The 19,530-nt window shown below is 46.3% G+C and overlaps 1 protein-coding gene across 6 annotated transcripts in view; it reads left to right on the top strand.

The window, feature by feature from the left end:
- The window catches only part of EPHX1 (epoxide hydrolase 1), a 36,628-nt gene that overhangs the window by 8,892 nt on the left and 8,206 nt on the right, over window positions 1-19,530 (top strand). For 3 of the 6 annotated variants that reach the window (XM_031438452.2, XM_010992586.3, XM_064477261.1), the window contains exons 2-4: window positions 10,499-10,686; window positions 12,589-12,769; window positions 18,978-19,205. In XM_031438452.2, coding sequence (XP_031294312.1) covers window positions 10,504-10,686; window positions 12,589-12,769; window positions 18,978-19,205 — 592 coding nt within the window. In that variant the 5' untranslated portion in view covers window positions 10,499-10,503. Of the gene's footprint in view, window positions 1-4,292; window positions 4,311-7,122; window positions 7,330-8,255; window positions 8,312-10,498; window positions 10,687-12,588; window positions 12,770-18,977; window positions 19,206-19,530 lie in introns of those variants that run through there. The other 3 variants (XM_010992603.3, XM_010992579.3, XM_010992595.3) reach the window with 3 other exon arrangements.

The following is a 19,530-nucleotide window of genomic DNA, read 5'->3' as shown; positions in this document are numbered from 1 at the left end:
GCACACAGGACTGAAAGGAGATTGGAGGGGGTGGGGGAGGAGTGGTGGGCAGGTCAGGCTACACAGGCCTTGAAGGTACATTAACAAGTGTTGCTTTGTCCCCAGAGTGTCAGGAAGCTATTTAAGGGTTTGGTTTTGTTTTTTTGGGTGGGGGAGGTAATTTAGGTTTATTTTTTAGTAGAGGTACTGTGAATTGAACCCAGGACCTTGTGCATGCTAAGCACACACTCTTCCCCTGAGCTATACCCTTCCCTCTATTTAAGGGTTTTAATAGGGGGTGTGACAGGGTCAGATCTGCATTTCCAGAAGATGACTCTGGCTGCAAAGTGTGTTGGAGGCTGCAGAGCAGGGGCGAGTAAACTGGGCTGTAGTCCAGGGAGACCACCAGAACCTGGTAACCTGGGCAGATGGTGGTGGTGGAGATGGATTTGGGATGTACTTTGGAGGTAAAGCTGCCAGAACTCCAGGACAGATTGGCTGTGGGTGAAATGTAGGAGAGAGGTTTCAAAGACATGGCCTGGGTTTTTGGCTCAGCAGTTGGAAGGTGGGTACCGCCAGCTACCGTGAGATGGAACCCCAGAAGAGACAAAGTTTAGGGGGACAAGTAAAACTTCAGATACACACTGAGGAACAGTCGAATTGGTAGGTAGGTCGGTGTGTGTGTCTGGAGCTCAGAGGAGGGAGGGCTGGGCTAGAGACATGCAGGTATCTGTCATTTGTACAGAGGTGGCAGCAGGAACCACATTCACGGAAAGGATGGCCCCATTTGGACCAGTTCTCTGGCAGCACTGTTTCTCTCACAGCCCAGCCAGCTTTGTTTACCCTGTTTCATATGTTCACCAGGCACCTGGCCCTCAGATGCCTGTGGGTTTCAGATTCACCTTTGTTTCAGGGGCTTCTTGGCCACTAGGGAGTCATGCAGCGACATCCCGGCCACAGCTGCTGAGAGCATTAGTGCAGCTCTGGTGCTGTGAGGTGTCTGACTCACCTCTGGAGTGGGATTTCAGGGAGGACTGTCACTCTTGTGGTTTTTCATATTTTAAAAACAGTATAATTATTTTGTTTTTCAGTAGCTAGTACCTGAACTGGGTAAAAAAATATTTTTTCAAGGTACAAAAAGCTTTTCCAGTGAAAGTTTGTTGCCTCCCTGCAGGAGGTCACTGTCGCCAGTGTCCGGGGGAACTCTCAGAGACAGCCTTCCACGTGGATGTATATGTCCTTTGGTCCACAGCAATGGCACCGTTAATCACATATCTTTTCCTGCACCCTATTTTTTTCACTGAACTATATATCGTGGAGATCTTTCCATAGCAGCATATAAACTTACCTTTTTTTTTAAACAACCTTCTGTATGTATTCACTGTATGAATGTCACAGCTTATTTCACAGTCCCTAAGTGATGAACATTTAGATTATTTCAATCTTCTGCTTTTACAAAAAAAAAAAAAAAAAGCTACAGTGAATATTCTTGTACATATGGCATTTTACATATGTAAATTCAGTATTTTGTGGGGATAAATTCGTAGAACTAGAACTCCTGGGCCAAAGGCCATCTGTATTTTCCATTTTGACAGGCATTACAAAATTGCTTCTCATCTCATCTAATTTACAGAAACCATCTGAATAGTTGGAGCCAAGTGGGACAAAACCCTTCTCTGTTTTCAAGAGCAATGACTCCATCCTTGACAACACCTCTTGAGGGCTCACCTACTGAACTGTGTCTGCCTTTTGAGAACATACCTTTCTGTGATTGGAGCAGCAGGAAAATGTTTCTTTATCATATAAATGTTTCAGACATGGAACAGTAATACAGCATTGAAAATTTTGAAGACTGAGCATTTGTTCCACTGGGGGACTTGATATATTCTCTTCTCCCCCAACTTTCTCAATTAGTTAGGATTATGTTAGGCTTTATGTATTAGAAAACCCAAAATAACAGTGGATTAAATAATATAGAAGTTTATTTTCCTGTCATACAAAGGAAGTTTGGGAGTAAGTAATCCAGGGCTGGGCTGGCGGCTCCATGGTGAATGCAAGATCCTTCTGTCTTTCTCCATCATCTCTGACTTCCATCCTTAAGATCACTTCATGGTCTAAAATGGCTCCCAGAGTCCAGCGATCAGGTCTGTGTCCCAGGAAGCATGAAAAGGAAGGGGAAGGGCAAAAGGTGCATGCTTCCCAGCTGACTCAGGACTCTCTACATAGTATTCTACACACATGGAGGACCCATGTGCTCTTGTGCAGGTGGTGCACTGGACAAAGATGCCATTCACAGCATTGACATCATGGATTTGTATTTTTATTTACAAGTGCTTTCTAGCAGACAGCAGTGAGGTGCCTTGTAACAAAAGCAGTATATTACATTTATTTTCTGACAGCATTTTGAGTAATAGATGTCTTTTCCCAATTCACACAAAGGTCTGAGCCACAAAATGGCTCTGCCTCAAATACACTTACAGCTCTTACCAGCACCTAATTACCCTGTCATGCTGAGCTGCAGGGAGGGCCAAGAAATGCAGTGTTTAGCTGGGCTTCTCCAACTAAAATAGCAAGGTCATAGAGAAAGAAGAGGAAAACATAGCTGGCAGTCTGCCACACTATCTCAATCTGAGGGCATGTTTGCCGAAGCAACCAAACCACCAAGGGCAGCTGCAGTGGGATGTTGGTTTTGCGTAATCTCCTGTCCAGGCCACCTTTTTCTCACACAACCATGAAATACTTATATCCCAAATATATTTCGTTACCTCACACCTCTTGGCATGTGATTTACGAAAAGGTCACCTGAGTTGCAAACAAGATTTCTGCATTAAAACTGCTAAGTCAGCTTCATCATGAGAAAGTAACAGTTTATAAAAGAGATAAAGTGGGAACTCCTTTCAGCTAATACAGAAAGAAATTAAATGTCTGCAATCCAAAGTCTGTAATCATTAACTCTTATGCTGAACATGGATGTAGATTCTTGTGGTTCTTTGCCTACACCCTCCACTTTCTTACTTTCATGCCTTTACTCTTTTCTCCCTAGATGTGTCCCCATCCCACCAGTATTTTCTCCCTGGTAAACTCCTATTCATCCTTAAAAACCCTACTCAGTGACCCCTCCTCTGTGAAGTCTTTGTGGCAGACTTACCACTCTCACCTTTGCACACTTCTCTTCCATCTGTGTACATATATTATTGTATCTATCATTGGAAGGGTGTTATTTGTTCATCTGTTTGTCTGTCCTACTAGAGCATGAACTTCAGCAGGTACAGGACTTTTTCTTGTTCCTTGTGCCTGCGAAGAATCCAGCTCATAGTCACAGGCAATGTCTGCTGAACCACCTTTTGATCCAAAAGCAAGTTTATACTTATTTTTCAAAGGCACCAATCCAAATCTCTTATTTACTTTAAAATAACAAAATGACTTCTTGTTACATCACAGACTGCATTCAAATGACAAGAAAAGAATTTCCCTTGAACTTTTAGTATCAATCTTAAAATGAATCGTATGTTTTCAAACTTGTATTTTTGCCCCAAGCATGACAGAAATACTACACGTTCAGTGAAATAGACTGGTGTTCCTTTTAGCAATACTAGAGAACTAAGCACCCCTTTTACTTGACCTCCTATATTTAAAATTGTCCTTTGCAAGTCATATCTAGAATGACAAAAGAAAAGTAAAAAAATGAATTGTTCCATTGGCATCATTTGTCAGTCTTTTAAGGATAAACGTCACCATATTGCACAACTGAGTTCTTCAACTTGAACTAATTCCTAATTTTTTCCCCAAGTCTCATAAGTGCATGCCCAGAGCGTCAATATAGAATTTAGGGACTTAAACTGCATGTAATTCCTTTTCTCATCAGAGTAGTCAATTTTTGCTCAACAGGTTTCCCTCTAAGCTCAGCCTCTTAGAACTAAATGACCACGTCCTCCAGTTGCTGTGGTTTTTAAAAGAATGAGGCTGGTTTACAACAAAAACTGCATTTTCCTTACTAGGCAAGCTAACCATTCTTTTAGGAAGGCTACTGTGGCTTCAAGAAAAAAATGCTTTCATTCATAAAATCTCCCCCTTCCCCAGTTCTCTCAGCGAAGTATTTTGCCAGGATTATGGGAAAGTGCACTAGAAACAAAACAACTGAATTAGATAAAATATATTTTTGGAAACTTTGGAATAGATCAGTTAACCTCTGATTTCAGGTGCTACCATAAGAAAGCAGACACTCTCCTTTTGTATTGTATTACTTCTGAATTTTTCATTCTCCTAAATGTTGATGTTTTGATTTAGGCAGAATATTTTCTACACCAGCAGGAGCTGACCACACGGAAGAGGTAAATATAGCTCTCCTTGGAAACGGGAAGGCTTAGTAAACAGAATTCTGCCACCTAATGCTGAGAAAGTAACTTCTCAGAACAGAGGAGTGGGGACTCCAGGGACACGTACTGCAAAACGCTGACAGCCAAGACGTACCTGGCCTTGTGTTTCCTTGTCCTCCGTGTCCGCCCTTGGGGAGGACACACGGGGAGCACAGCAGATGCCCGTGGCATGCCCTTTCCTGCTCGCAGCCTGCTTATGCACACAGTCTGTGGCAATGGCCTAGGCCTAAGTCATCTAATAGGGACAGGTATCCTCTTCTTGCCTGAAGGTTCTGCATAGTAATAAGAGGTTTATAGGAAGGGGAAGGAACACACACTATGGAAGTACCTGCTTTGAGCCTGTGAGGTTGGCATTATTATCCCCATTTTATAGACGAGCAAGCAGCCTTCCGTGGGCCGGTGGAGGCCATGAGAGCAGTGAGGAGAGTCTCAGGCCTGAGCTAGCTGATAACCTGGTGACCTTGAGCAGAGCTGTTTGGTCTCCCTAAGCCTTAGCCCATGCTCTCTGTCACGCTGGGCTTAGCTGTTACAGTATTCAGTTCCGTGGTTTACTGGCCACCTTTTATAAACAAGACACAGTGGGGATTTGGGGCTGAAAAGGACATAATCCCTGCCTCTCAGAAGCACACAGTTTCATGGTATAGGAAAATCCTCTCCCAGTAACCACACATAAGGACTAGAGGTGGTCTGGGTGGGGTGCATCAGAGTCCTGCCATGTCCCCCACCCGCCCACCACACCTTTTACTGGCTGTTTGATGAAGACAAGTTACTCAACCTTAGTTTTCTCATCTGCATCTGTAAAGTGGGAATGGTGTGAGGATTAATGAGACAAATGATGCAAAGTGCTTAGCACAGTGCCTAGAGGAAGCCACCAACCTACTACCCTCAGGCCATGAGCCCACAGGGGTAACAAGGCCCTGGGGTGGGAGTTCAGGGGAGGGCATGAATCCAGGCTGCTATAGCACGAGAGATTTTGCTGACACCTGAAGAAGGAAGAGCAGGGTTTTGATGGGGAAACAGAGGGTGTCCTAGGATTTGGAGGTTAGTTTTGGGGGGACAGAGATACTGCCCTGTGTGGCTTCAGGCTGCAGAGTGGGGGTGCCTCTTGTGTCTGGCTTGAGTTTAGACTGTAGCTTGCAGACTGTGAGAAGAAGAGGTGATGGAATTTCTCCCTCTCAAGAAAAGAGAGTTTGTTAAATGTAACATTGGGCTGCTGAGACTTTCACAGGCCTGACTGGGGGGCAGCAGGCTACCCTAAAGCTGGAGCATTCACATTTCTGCTGGGATCTTGGACACCACAGATGTGGAGTCATGGGTCTACCCTTCTCCCCGAGGGTCATAACCAGGAGGGCAGCTTGGGGATCCAGCTTTCTCACAGGACCAACTTATCAGTCTGCGTGCAGAGAAGCTATGGGGTTCTCTGCTCACCTCTTATCCTTGGAGATGGCATTTTCTCTTTGCCTATTTCCTTGATTCTGTGGAGGGCCACAGTGCCACCCACCTCAATTGGCCCCAGGTGTTTATTCAACAACTGCTGGTGGGATCCCTGCATCTGCCAGAACTAGGCTCGGGGCTCACTGGGATACCGTGGGGAGCAAGAGATAGCCCAGTCTTCTCAGAGCTTATAATCCAGTCTAGAGCAAGGGTTCTCAAACTGTGGTCCCTGGACCACCAGCAGCAGCCTTACCTGGGAACTTGTTAGAAATGCAGCCATACGCCAGAATCCTTGAATCGTTTAACAACCTCCCCAGGTGATTTTAACACATCTTTAAGTTGAACCGCTGACCTGCAGCATAGGTTCTCCACTGAGGACAATTTCCCCGCAGGGAACATTTGGTTAATATCTGGAGACACATTTGGTTGTCACACGAGGGAAAGGGGTATTACTGGGTGGAGGCCAGGGATGCTGTTAAACACCCTACAATGCACAGGACAGCCCTCATAACAACGAATTATCTGGTCCAAAATGGCAGTCCTGCCGGGGTTGAGTAACCCTTCCCTAGGGCAGTTACAACAGAGGGCAGGGAGTGCTCTGGTCCTCTTCACCATTTATTCCAGATGTGTTGCTCCCTGGCCACATGATCTGGGGTAAGTCACTGCCCCCTCCCTCCCTGGACTCAGTTTCCCAGTTATGAAGTGAGGGGGTTGGACTCAGGCTGCTGAGTTCCTTTTCAGCTTGGATGTTCAGTGGCTCCAACCTAGCAACTGGCCGGCTTGTGTTGGTTGGGCAGATGCAGCCCTTCTCTTCCTCTCAGGTGCCAAATGGCCCAGAGAAGCACCGAGGAGGGGAGAGCTCAGTCATCTGCCTACTGCCACTCCCCTTGTCCCAACCCAGGCTGCTGCTGCCAGAGTCCTGCTAGCCTTGGGTTTCCTGTTGAACAGTCCTTCTCCATTGTGGGCGATGTTTGCTTCCACCGGCCCAACCCCAAGGAGCCCGCCCTGGGGAGTAAAAACAAAATCACCCATTGGCCGCCCCACGCCTGCGCCTGCATTGTGCAGGGAGCTGGGCAGGCAGAGCGGCGCCGTCTCTCCTGAGCCTCAAACTTCCACTTCCCTCTACTCTAAAGAAAGCCGCAGCCCTGACCATGGAGGTCCGGAGGTCTGAGGGCAGCCGCGGCGCCCGGATCGCCGGCCGGTGGGTCTTGACCTCCCAGACCCTCAGCGCTCCCAGCGGCGGGCGTCTCCGCGCTTACTCCCCGCGGCAGGGAGCGGAGGCGGGCTAAGCCGAAGGGCAGTGTGGGCCCCTGAACTCTGATTGGTCGGACTCCGAGGCCCCGCCTCTTCTCGGGACTCGCTGACCAACCCACCTCCTTCCCCTTTCACCTCTGGCAGCGCCTGTGTGCCAGGAAGGGGAAGGTCTTCTTTATTTCATCTTTTGGCAAGTATGTTCAAGCCTGGAAAACACACTCAGGCAGACGGCCGCGGCTTCCGTGCAGTCGTGGTTCGCCGGTGCTCTAAGGGTCCTAAAGAACAGGTATGAAGGCTTGAGGCTGAAAACAGGTGCTGAGGGGTCTCGGGTGGGGAGGGGGCATATGCAGTATGCCCAATAACAGGGGATGAATGCTTTGGCTGCAAATTCTAATCCTCACACATGCGATGTGATTTGGGGCAAGAACCTTCCCTGCTCTGATTCTTACCTTAAATAAGTGAAAAGGAAAGTCAAGTTCAATGGATTTTGGCTCCTTAGTGGTGGATTTGCATGGGCCGTAGTTTATCAATTCCTTGAAAAACCACCTGCAGACAGTCAGTGCCTTTTACATCGGGCTAATTAGCGTGCCTTACTTCGTGTGCATTTAATACCCGCTATTAAATAAAGGGCAGTTAGCAGGTGATCACAAGCTTAATCACCAAGCCGCGTGAAATCAACCCGCTTAGCAGGTGTCCCTCTTCTTTCTCCCGGCCCGTTATTAACACACTGCCGTAAAGCTTGCTTTGTAATCTGAGATCAGTGGCCCTAAACACTGTCCTTGAACCAAGGACTAATATTGTTAGTATCTTAATTAGGATGCAAGAGATAGGGCTTTAAACTTTCTCCTTGAATGTGTTACTTTGTGCTGTGCCGGGCTGGCGTGGCCCACCATAATGCCCCTTGTCCTGGTTCCCTGAGTTTAGATGCAACATTTGAACACTGATCATTTCAACACTGTCTCATAGTTTGCTGCTCAAAGTCCAGGGGAGATAACCACGCTGCACACACACCAGATCTACTAAGTTGGTAGGATTGAGCAGTTGTAAAAACACAGTGGGGAGTGAGGGTGGCGCCTGCAGCTGCCCTGCCTCTCCTGCGCAGCCCTAGCGTGCAGGCTGCTTCACAAAGCAGTGATCAAAGAGAACTCAGAGCTCAGGTGGACAGGTGAAAGCACTGGGATAATTCCACCCAAAAAAGGGAAAGTTGGGCATTTATATCCCAGAGAGAAGTGACAACAGTGCGCTTGGCCTCTCCGTGCTGAAGTCAGGTAAGGAGGGTGGTTTGTAAAGTTCACTTGAAGGACTGAAGAATTTAATCCCTCTTTATTTTTCATCACGATTGCAGCTCCCTTGATAATGTTCTACAAAATTTGTCTTAATAGCTTCCACTCCATATGCTGATTGCAAAAATATTGGCAAAATGCCTTTCTGCACCAGGCATTATGCTGGGCACTGGGGTCAGGACAGGGACCAGAATAGACACAGTCTTTGCCTTCCCAGCTCCAGACTATCTTGCTGTGGCCCACCTGCCAGGTGAACTGCATCCATCTGCTCCTGCTGCTGGGGGCAGCTCTGCCTTCTGCCTGTCACCTTTTCCCATGTGCTAAGCCTAGTCCTGCATTCAGATACCACAGAGATTAGTAGCTGGCTCTTTTCCATCTTGTCAAAGGGCAGGAGTTCCTAGCAGGGACGGAGCGTCTCTCTGGAAGTGAGAGAAGCCTGGGCATGTTCTCTTTTCTTGGCAGGAGCAAACCTCAGGGCCTCAGCAAGCCCCCAGCTGGGTCTTGTGGCAAATAGAGGGCATACTAGAGTGGGTTTCCTAGCAGGGTCCTCCTCCGGCCCCAGTTTTCCAAGGGAGAGTCAAGGGTGGGCCTGGGAAGGGGCTTTACCAAGGCCTCACCTGAGACTTGATGCTCTCCCCTCCAGCTGGGTCCTGACTCCACTACATCCATCGGACCTTCTGCTGGCTCTGGCCCAAGGACCATGTCTGCATTCATGCACATTTCTCCAAATGTGAACCTCAAGGGGTTGCTTCCCTAGGAATGTGCAGGACAAGGAGCCATAAAATAATGCTGGGCCAGTGGTATTGATTTGCAGGAACTAAGCTATTCTTTCTTCTGAGAAAAAAAGCAGAGCAGTCGGACAAATGGGGATTAAAACAGTTGAGTTTATATGACATGTAATAGGCAAGTCTACAGAGACAGAAAGTAGACTGGGGCCTGGGGTGGTGGAGGGGACAGGGGGCTGATAGCTGAAGGGTACAGGGTTCCTGTTTGTGAGCTATGCAGTTATGATGAAAATTTTCTAGAACTGTAGTTATTTTCATGGGATCCAGTGGGCTGGTGCACAGGTGGTAAGAGTTTACCAGAGACAAAGGATGAGAATACAAAGGGAATTAAGTGTACTGCTACAGGCAACAGCGGGCTGCATAGAAAGGAGGTGCCTGTGTGAGCTCTGAAGGTCAGTTGTTGGGATCTTTTATAAGGAGGGTCACACCAGGTACCAAGGGGTCACAAGGTGTGTGATCGGCTTGTGCACAAGTCTCTGCTTGGTCGATGTTGAGATGGTAGAGAAGGGAGGGGTCATGAAAGGGTAGGACTACAGGTAAGGGTGCGTGACTGGTAGACTTCCAAGCATTGCATAGATGACCATTATCTCAGCAAAGGCAGGTATGTATTAGGAAAGGAATGTTCTGTGCTATCTTTAAAGGGCAGCAGCTGGGCACCTGAGGGGCCTTGGAGCAGGAATCTGCCAAATGTCTGTGGACCGCACAGTTATGGTTGCATGTATCTATGAATATACTAAAAATCACCAGTTTGTACACTTTAAATGAGTAAATTATGTGGTATGTGAATTATATCTCAGTAAAGCTGTTGACAACCATCTGGGATATGTGGCCATGTTTGGGCCACTGAACACCCCCCAGCCCACCTCAGATGAGCGTACCCTCCCAGCTCTTCAGACCTCCCCCCCGGCCCCTTGTGTACGTCCTGAGGACAGGCCCCCCGCTCAGAGAGGGACAGCAGGGGGCATCTCCGTCTCCTCTCCTGAGCCCACCACTCAGAGAAGTCCCTGCTCTTCCCATGCGGGAAGGAGTCACGAGGGTGGAGAAAAACTTGTTAGAAGCATGTGGAGCAAAAGGCCCCTCAGAGAAACATGAGGCCTCAGTAATTCAGCCTCTGCCACCCAGAGGTGTGCAGAAGCCAACCCAGGTTCATGTTTTCCAAATTTAATTAATGAATTTCATACCTCAGTAGGATTATGAGTGATTGTTGTATCTTTTTCTGTTGCTTTCCAGTTTTTCTATGGTATGCTTATATAATTTTTTTTTTAGGTCAAAAAAGTACATAAAATCACGGTTGGGTGGGAGAGAAGTAGGGGATCTGGCCTTTCTGGCCAGGGGTCAGGGCTGCCTGGTGGGCTCTGCAGCTGATGGATTCTAACCCCGTCTGCAGGAGTCATGTTGCTGGAAATACTCCTCGCCTCAGTGCTGGGCTTTGTCATCTACTGGTTCATCTCCAAGGACAAGGAGGAGACTTTGCCACTTGAAGATGGGTGGTGGGGCCCCGGGGTGAGGCCCACAGCTGGGGAGGACGAGAGCATCTGCCCGTTCAAGGTGGAAACATCGGATGAGGAGATCAACGTAAGACACCTCTTTCCAGGTGGTGGGCAGTGGGAGGGCTGGGAGGCCCCTTCTGTGGTTTCTGAGTCTGGGGTTGGGCCTCAGGCTGGAGTTGGGACCAGGGAGGGGCTGGGGAGTGTTTTTTCATCTGCTCTTCTTCCTCGGGGCAGGTGCAGGTTCCTCGCTCACTCCACCATGCCGGCCCTTCTGCTCCTTCCTCCTCTGTCTCTTCCTTTCCCCACCCAAGACCCAGCAGTGCCCAGGCGGGAGAGGGGGTGCCAGCTGGACCCAGTTACGTGCACCAAGGGTCGCAGAAAGCAGCTGTTTTTGCCTTCTTTGTGCCCCGCTGGAAATCTTGGGAGTGAGCTTATAGGAGCAAGTGAGGTTCCCCTCGGGACCTTGGTGGAGATCCCAAGTGAAAGGCAAGGCCATGGTGACATAAAGTCCTGCAGCACAGAGAATCTGTTGCAGAGCCAGACTTGGCCAGGCGCCTACCATGTGTCAGCCCCTTGTGGTCACATGCAGTCTGTGGTCATGCAGAAGCTGAAGCTCAGAGAGGCAAAGCAATTGATCCACAGCGAGTGAGGTTAATAAGCAGAAGGATTTGGACTCGAGTCTGTCTAACTCCAAAGCTTGTGCCCCATCCTCCACACAGGGCTGGAATCAGGAAGGATGGACATGACCCGTGGGGTAGGCTGATCTGAGAGCGAGGCTTGAGCAGGGCCAGGAGGGTGGGTGGGACCTGGGATGTCCTTCCCTATCCTTTCTTTCATTCCGTGATATTGGAGCACTACTGTTTGCAGGCACTGACTGCTGGGTGCTTGGGAGAGAGATCCTTCCCTCAGAGAGCTCATAGTCCAGCAGTTGAGAAAATGAATGTGCACAGAAAAAAGTTAACAACGAATTGACATAAATTCTGTAAGAAGGAAAAAAGAGACAATAAAGAGACATGAGAGCTCTGAGGAGGAAGGGATTGAAGAGCAGAGACTGGGCTGTACCCAAGAGAAACCAGACTGAGGCTCCCTTGGTAGGACTTGATGAAGTGTCAGTTCTGGACAGAGGCTAAGCCCTGGGGATGCCTCCTTTAAGTGGGTTCCTAAACTCAGCATCTGAGATTCCTCAAATCTGTGTAGAGGTGACTGAAGTGCTTGGGAGGACACCATGGGAAGGGTCACATTTGAGAGGCTCCGTGGACTGGCTTGAACTTCCCCTTCCTGGGGCTGGTCTTTCCGCCTGATGCCTGCCCTTGACACCTGTACCTTCTCTCCCAGTCTGTAATTCTTATCCCACCTGAGTTATACTGTATCATTCAATACTGTGTCTCGTAGTCAGCAAATCCACCCTTCCACCTGCTTTTATACAGCCCCCATATTGAGAATAGTTTTTACATCTTTAAATGGTTGGAAAAAATGAAAAGAAGAATGATACTTTGTGACATGGGAAAATTTCATGGTATTAAAAATTCAGTGTCTGTAAATAAAGTTTTATTGGGACACAGCCACACCCCTTTGTCCACATACTAGCTACAGCTGTTTCCACTCTACAAGGACAGTGGAGTAGCTGCAGCTCAAAAAGCCTAAGATATTAATTGTCTGGCCCTTTACAAAAAAGCTTGCCAACTCCTGCTGTACATAAGCCTAGATAAATTAAAGATGCGTGTTGAGAAGTAAACCTGAAGTTGACAGTGAAGAGCACATGGTTTGGGCACAGCTGTTGTGGGAAAGCAGAGGGTTCTTCTGGGATAAACCTGACAACCCAGTATGCAAGTCTGCAGACCAAGGGTCTCCTCGTTCCATCCATCTGATGAAACTTTGCTTTGCCGCTCCTGTAGCATGGTGTCTTGTGGCAGCAGGGTTTACTCTGTCTTCTCTTGTGCTCTGCCCCACCCACCCCTCTCTCCTGGGGTCCTGCATTTTGCTTCAGGACTTACACCAGAGGATCGAGAAGGTCCGTTTAGCCCCACCTTTGGAGGACAGCCGCTTCCACTACGGTTTCAACTCCAACTACCTGAAGAAAGTCATCTCCTACTGGCGGAATGGTTTTGACTGGAGGAAGCAGGTGGAGATTCTCAACAAATACCCTCACTTCAAGACAAAGATTGAAGGTATGTTGCCAAACACCATCTGGAGGGGGATGTGTGTCACGGGAATGGCCTTCTTAGAAACCGGACGTGACTTAGACAAAGCTGGGGAGACCCAGAATCCAATTATTGGTCATTGAGAAGTATTGGTAACCTCACCATACAAAATATGCAAAAATAATACAAAATCCCAACAAATCTAGTGGTCTTTAGAGCTAAACAGGAAAACATATAAATAAATTAAAAACCAAAGAAATGCACAATCCAGTCCAAAGATGGAACAATCTGAGAGGCTGGAGATAAGACTTAGACCTGGGCATGGCCTCGGCCAGCTCAGCCCCTCCTGGAGGCTTTGGAGTCCATGATCATGTTCAAGGGTGCTCAGCCTGTCAGTCAAGGGCCTAAGAAAAATTGTCCTGTGTCTCTGCAGCTATGGACTCCCTCCCAATAGAGTATCAGGTTGTCACATAACTTATCTGGAAGGGAAAGTATCTCTCAAAATGTTCTTGGAAGAGTAACCTCACAATCACTTGGGATGAGATCATAGTTTCTTTAGTGGAAAAGCATTTTTTTAACTCCAGAATGACTTGGAATCAAATATGGAAATGTTTAAGAAAATCAAACTCATACTGTTTATTTTTACAAGTTTATTTGTTTTTAACTGTAGTAAAATATGCATAACATATAATTGACCATTTTAACCATCGCTAAGTGTACATTGTTCAGTGTAATGCCACAGTGGATTAAGTACTTTTACATTGTTATCTAACCATCACCATCCTCTGTCTTCAGAATTTTTTTTTTATTTTGCAAACTGTAGCCATTAAACAATAACTTCTCATTCCCCTGCTTCTCACTCACCTCTGAAAACCACCATTCTACTTTCTGTCATATGAATTTAAATCTGAGTTCTGAATCTAAGTACCTCATATGAGTGGAATCATACAATATTTGTCCTTTTGACTGGCTTATCACATTTAGCATAATGTCCTTAAGGTTCGCCCATGTTGTAACATGTGTCAGAATTTCCTTTCTTTTTAAGGCTGAATAATATCCCATGGTATAGAAATAGTACATTTTGTTTATCCATTCACCCATCAATGGACACTTGGGTTGCTTCCACCTTTTGGCAATTGTGAATAATATTGCTATGAATATGAGTGTACAAAGATCTATTTAAGTTCCTGCTTTCTGTTATTTTGGGTATATATACCCAAAGGTGAAATTGCTGGATCAAACAGTAATTCTGTGTTTAATTTTTGGGGAAACTATCGTACTGTTTTCCATAGCAGTTGCACCATTTTAAATTCATCCTCCTAAAAAACATTCAGAGAGATTATACTTACCTTCCCAAGGCTGAAAGGCACAGGAATTGCTCAGTTTCCTAACTCTCCACCAGAGGAATACGTGTAAGTACGAAAGTCTTAACTGCTTACGTATAGTGTGTGTGTGGGGGGGTATGCAAAACGGTGTGTGAAAGAGCAGCATACTGATTCTCATTTGAGAATGGTAATGTGGATGCAATAAATACTACATTATGGACAAAGGCCTCCCAGCTTTGAAGGGTAGGTTTTCATTTATATATATTTTGGGGGTAAAAAATAAGAAAATGTGTAAATTTTTTAAAAAGCGTACAGGGGGAGGGTATAGCTCAGCGGTAGAGTGCGTGCTTAGCATGCACAAGGTCCTGGGTTCAATCCCCAGTACCTCCATGAAAAAATAAAACAAACAATTAATGTAAAAATACATAAAGAAACCTAATTACTTCCCCCCCAAAAACAAACAAAAGTGTACAAAATTCCCAATTTCTTTGTATCTTTGCCAATACTTGTTATTTTCTGTTTTTGTTTTTATAATAGCCATCTTAATGGGTGGGAAATGTTAGTATCTCATTGTGGTTTAGATTTACGTTTCTCTAATGATTAATGTTGAGCACCTTTTCATGTGCTTATTGGCCATTTGTATTTTTTCTTTGATGAAATATCTACTCAAGTCCTTTGTCCATTTTTGAATAGAGTTGTTTGGTTTTTTTTGTTGTTGAGTTTTTGGGATTCTTTATATATTCTGGATATTAATCCCTTATTAGATACATGATTTGCAAATATTTTCTCCTGTTCTTGGGTTTCCATACTATTAAATTTTCATGTTGAGGAAATCGTGCATGTTTGGAATTTTAAATGTTTGTAATGTTTAAGAGAATTTGGCCTTTTCAAGTAACAGGTACAACTTTTGAGTTCTAATTTAAAATGTGTAATTGAGTAATGGAGTTAGACCCGTGATTTTATATGAAAATCTTCCTGAGTTTATATGCACTATTGGAAGATTTAAGCCTCACTGTATTTATAAATTTGATTCATTAAAATTCTAAGAGTTTCTTCAAGTTTGTGGCAGACATACTGGTCAGTCAAATCAACCAAAGTTCTTATAAAGGAAATTGAAATTATATGTTTAAAGGAGTGTCATTAAGCAAGTGTAGAAATGCAACCCCATTAATCAAAGTTTCCTGGAGAATGACTGTTAACATTTGCTAGATTAATAAATATATAGAATATTTGTAAGTTGAACTCAAATGCTTAGTGAAGACGTAGGTTTTAAATTTGTAACTTCAGTAAGTTGAAGAATAATTTTAAATATAAACCAGTTGTTGCTGTGTCCTTTAGAGGGCTTTGATACCTTCTGTCATGAGCTTAACAAGAGGATACAAACCACTTTATCTAAGCCAAAGTGTATAAAGGTTCTTGTGTGTAATTTCTAAAGGTTGCCATTTGGATCCCTGGTGCCAGATGCCTGCTTTCCTTGGGTTTGACTGATCCTTCTGTTGCTCCAGCTCTTCAGTGTCTATCCTGCGGATGTTGACAAAACCTCCTGTACCCAGGCGTTCTGCTGGGGCTGAGGACACACAGTCAGAGAGGACAGGGTCCCCGCCTTCACAGCTCACAGGCTCCTGGGGGCAGTTATAGCATGTGATAAGGGGTGCTGTGAGGGAGGAGGCTCCAGGAGCTTTGTGAGCCTCTCATGCCACCTGGGAGTATGAGGGAAGGCTTCCTGGAAGAGGTGGCATCTAGGCTGAGACTTAAAAGATGGATAAGAGTTTGCCAGGTGTGTGGGGAATGTTGTCCAGAAGAGGAAACAGCATGTTCAACCCCCCCCCTTTTTTTTTTTAATCAAAACCCCATTTATTCCTTTTATTCCCATATGTTCCTTTTCATACAAACCACAGGACATTTTCAAAAACAAAAACAAAAACAAAAACAAACAAACAAACAAAAAAACCCAGAGACAAGAGGCACTAAAAGGCTGTTTTCTTTCTGGAGGCTGCAAGTATGAGAAAGCCTCACCCGACTAGACCACTTCAGGGTTCAGGGTTCCTCACAACATCCCAGGATGTCAAGTGTTTATAGCACAAAACCTTCTCAGGGTGCAGGTGCTCCAGAGGCGATTTCTGGCCTTGAGTTCATCACAGACAGTAGCCTGTTGTGCGGTTCAGTCACTTCTCCAGGCTGGCAGCCACCTGGGTTTGGCACTGGGCCCTGCACTGTGGCATCCATCCTCTGGGCCTGAGTTCAAGTGCTATTTGCCCAACCCACCTCAGTGCCGAGCTGGCCGCCTCCCAGCCCTGAAGCCCAGCAAGCTTTCAACATGTCTCTTTTCCTGCTCCCCAGCCTGGGATTGGTCCAAGGAGGCCTCCCTCCTCTTTTTGCTGCCATCTTTCTCCCTCATGTTTGAACCTTTCGGGGGTCCTTTTGGCCCCTGCACTGGCCTCTATGCTCTGGACAGCTCAAGGCTCAACCTCTGACCCCTGCCTAGTGTTCTGCCCTCATCCCCACTAGCCTCCTTACTCAGCCTCCCTGTTCCTCTCACTTCTTGTTCTATGATGAGCTTCTGGCTCTAGTCCATGCCCTTGGCCTCCTGCCAGCTCAGTCTCTGTTCTCAAAAAGTCGTCTGAGACATGCAGGGACTTCAGAGGCCTCTGGGGAACTCAGCCCATCACCTCCAGACAGGAGGAGGAAGTTGCCCAAGTCACAAGGAGGTGGAGGCTCAGAGCCAGAACTCAGCTCTCCAGTCTCCCAGCCTGTCCCTTTTTCCAGCTATCCCACTGTCCTGGCTCAGACCCTAGGCTGTGACACCCTACCACCAACACACACACCCCAACCCCATCCCCTCACCACCTGGCCCAGCCTGGTGCCACCCTCTGAGCCCAGTTCGGCTCAATTCTGACCCAACAGTCTGGGCACAGAGATTCTCTGGGCACCACAGACCTATAGGGAAACCAGGAGAGCATCTCCTCCCCAGAGAGAAGGGGGCCCCATAGGGCAAATTATGAAGTACGGGCTTTTAACATTTTTTTTCTAAATTTTAAAATGTAAATATCTAAAATTCAAAAAGTACAAGGAGACACAGTAAAAAGGAAGTCTTCCTCTCTGCCCCTCCCCCAGCCACCAGTTCCCTTCTCAGGGACAGTGTCTGCTTCTGTTAAGTGTACGCTTCCAGGAATCGTCCGTGCACACACAAGAATGTATATATGTGTGTGTTTTTCTAATTTTAAACTCAAACTATAATGTGATAGAATTTGAATTAAAAATAATCTCACATCATGCAGTGTGTTGCAAAGAAGGTAAGATTACCTGCTAAAATAAACTTTAGGAGTAAATTTAGCAACATAGAAGGACACCCAGGATATATTGTTAAGTGAAAAAACTAAGGTTCCAAAATAGAATGTATGTAGGGTGCTATTTTTGTTAAAAGAAAGTTACATTCTCTGTTTAAAAAAAATCTGAACTGTCACAGCCAAGAGGAGCCTAAGGAGACTTGACAACTAAATGTAACGTGGTGTCCTGGATGGGATCCTGGAATAGGAAAAGGACCTTGGGTAAAAACTAAGGAAAGTTGAGTAATATTACCATGGTATGTGTGTACCAATATTATTTAGTCTTTAAAAAGAAGGCAGTCAGGGGGTGGCTACAGCTCAGTGGTACAGCTCATGTGCTCAACATGCATGAGGTCCTGGGTTCAATCCCCAGTGCCTCCATTAAAAAATTATCATAATTAGACCTAATTATCTCCCCCCACCCAAAATTTTTTTAAAAAGTCGGATGGACAGCACAATATTATCTTCAGGTAGTGGGATTATGTGTGATTTTTTCCCCTCGATTTCTGTTTTCTGTTTTCTACAGAAAACATGTATTATTTATACAATGAATTAACAACAGACTGCTGTCAACACCAGCCCTTGTGGTGAGGGGTCCTAGGTGAGCAATCAGGCGCCGTCTAGGCCACTTGCCTGGGAAGGGACTGCTCTTAAATGGACTCTGGAGGGGCCTGGAATCCATTCACCTGCCCTTGGCCAGGATGGTGTTCCAATGCCCAGCACTCTACCTTAAAAAAATTTCTCCACTTAAAAAAAAAAAAAGCTACGCATATGCCCATTGTAGAAAAATTTTAAAGTACATATAATACAAAAAAGACAATAATTCACTTGAAATTCTGTTGCCACAGAGGGCTACTTTTTACATTTTTGTAGTTGATCTTTTCAGACTTTAAAATTCATATATACACAGTATAAATATTTGCATACATATGACTGTTTACAAACATTGGTTCATACAATGGATGTGGCTTGGTAATTTGCTTTTACCACTTAACAGTGTATACTGAACTGATTTCCATGCTAAATCTGCATCGGCACTGTCACTTTCGATGACTGTTGTATTACAGTGTACTGTTGAACTGTGGCTTCTTTCATTCTCTACTGCTGGATGTACAGGGCTTCGTTTACCTCAATTTTTATTTATTTATTTATTTAAATTTTTGAAAGGGGGGCAATTAGGTTTATTTATTTATTTATCTTTAATGAAGGTACTGGGGATTGAACCCAGGGCCTTGTGCATGCTAGGCTCAGGATCTACCACTGAGCTACATCCTCCTCCACCTTCAGTTTTTAAATGATTACACTAGTACTCACTGAGTGCCTCCGTGGGCCAGGAGCCATGCTGCGCTCTGGAAGTCCAGCATGCAGGAGCAGCCCTGGCCTGGCCTCACAGGGCTCACGTTCTCAGGGGAAAGGAGTGTAATGACTCTGCATCCCTGCAGGAGGCTGTGAGGGCTGAGTGCGGGCACCAGGGGGCACCGGGGGTGGCAGCACCACCGCCCTGCTCTGGTGGGTGCAAGGTGCGACAGGTGCTCCCCGGCTGCAGGACCCTCCCCCGATCCTGACTGTGCTCTGTGCCCCCAGGCCTGGACATCCATTTCATCCACGTGAAGCCCCCCCAGCTGCCCTCTGGCCACACCCCAAAGCCCTTGCTGATGGTACATGGCTGGCCTGGCTCCTTCTACGAATTTTATAAGATCATCCCGCTCCTGACTGACCCCAAGAACCATGGCCTGAGCGATGAGCATGTTTTTGAAGTCATCTGTCCGTCCATTCCTGGCTACGGCTTCTCGGAGGCACCCTCCAAGAAGGGTATGGGGGCTGCTGCTGGAGGCTGTGGGCTGGGTGTTTCCAGCAGGCTCTCTGCCCGGGGTGGGGATGGGGCAGGGAGTTGGCTGGGACAGCTTCCTTCTGAGCTTGAGGAGGCTGATGAAGGAAGGGTCTGAAACCAGAGGGAAGAGAAGAGAGGAGAGCAATTTTAATGTCAAAGGGCCAGTGTGTCTTCTCAGGATCTGAAGAGTGTGGTGGATGGGGGACTGGGCGATGCTCAGAGCTGTGGTCACGACTGTCCAGAGCTGCCTCAGGGTCTGGACTCCCGTGTCCTCAGGAGCTCTCCACTCAGCGCAAGTCCATATCT

The sequence above is a fragment of the Camelus dromedarius genome, chromosome 21, assembly GCF_036321535.1.
Source record: "Camelus dromedarius isolate mCamDro1 chromosome 21, mCamDro1.pat, whole genome shotgun sequence".
Lineage (NCBI taxonomy): Eukaryota > Metazoa > Chordata > Mammalia > Artiodactyla > Camelidae > Camelus > Camelus dromedarius.
This window is presented reverse-complemented; position numbering and strand designations above follow the sequence as displayed.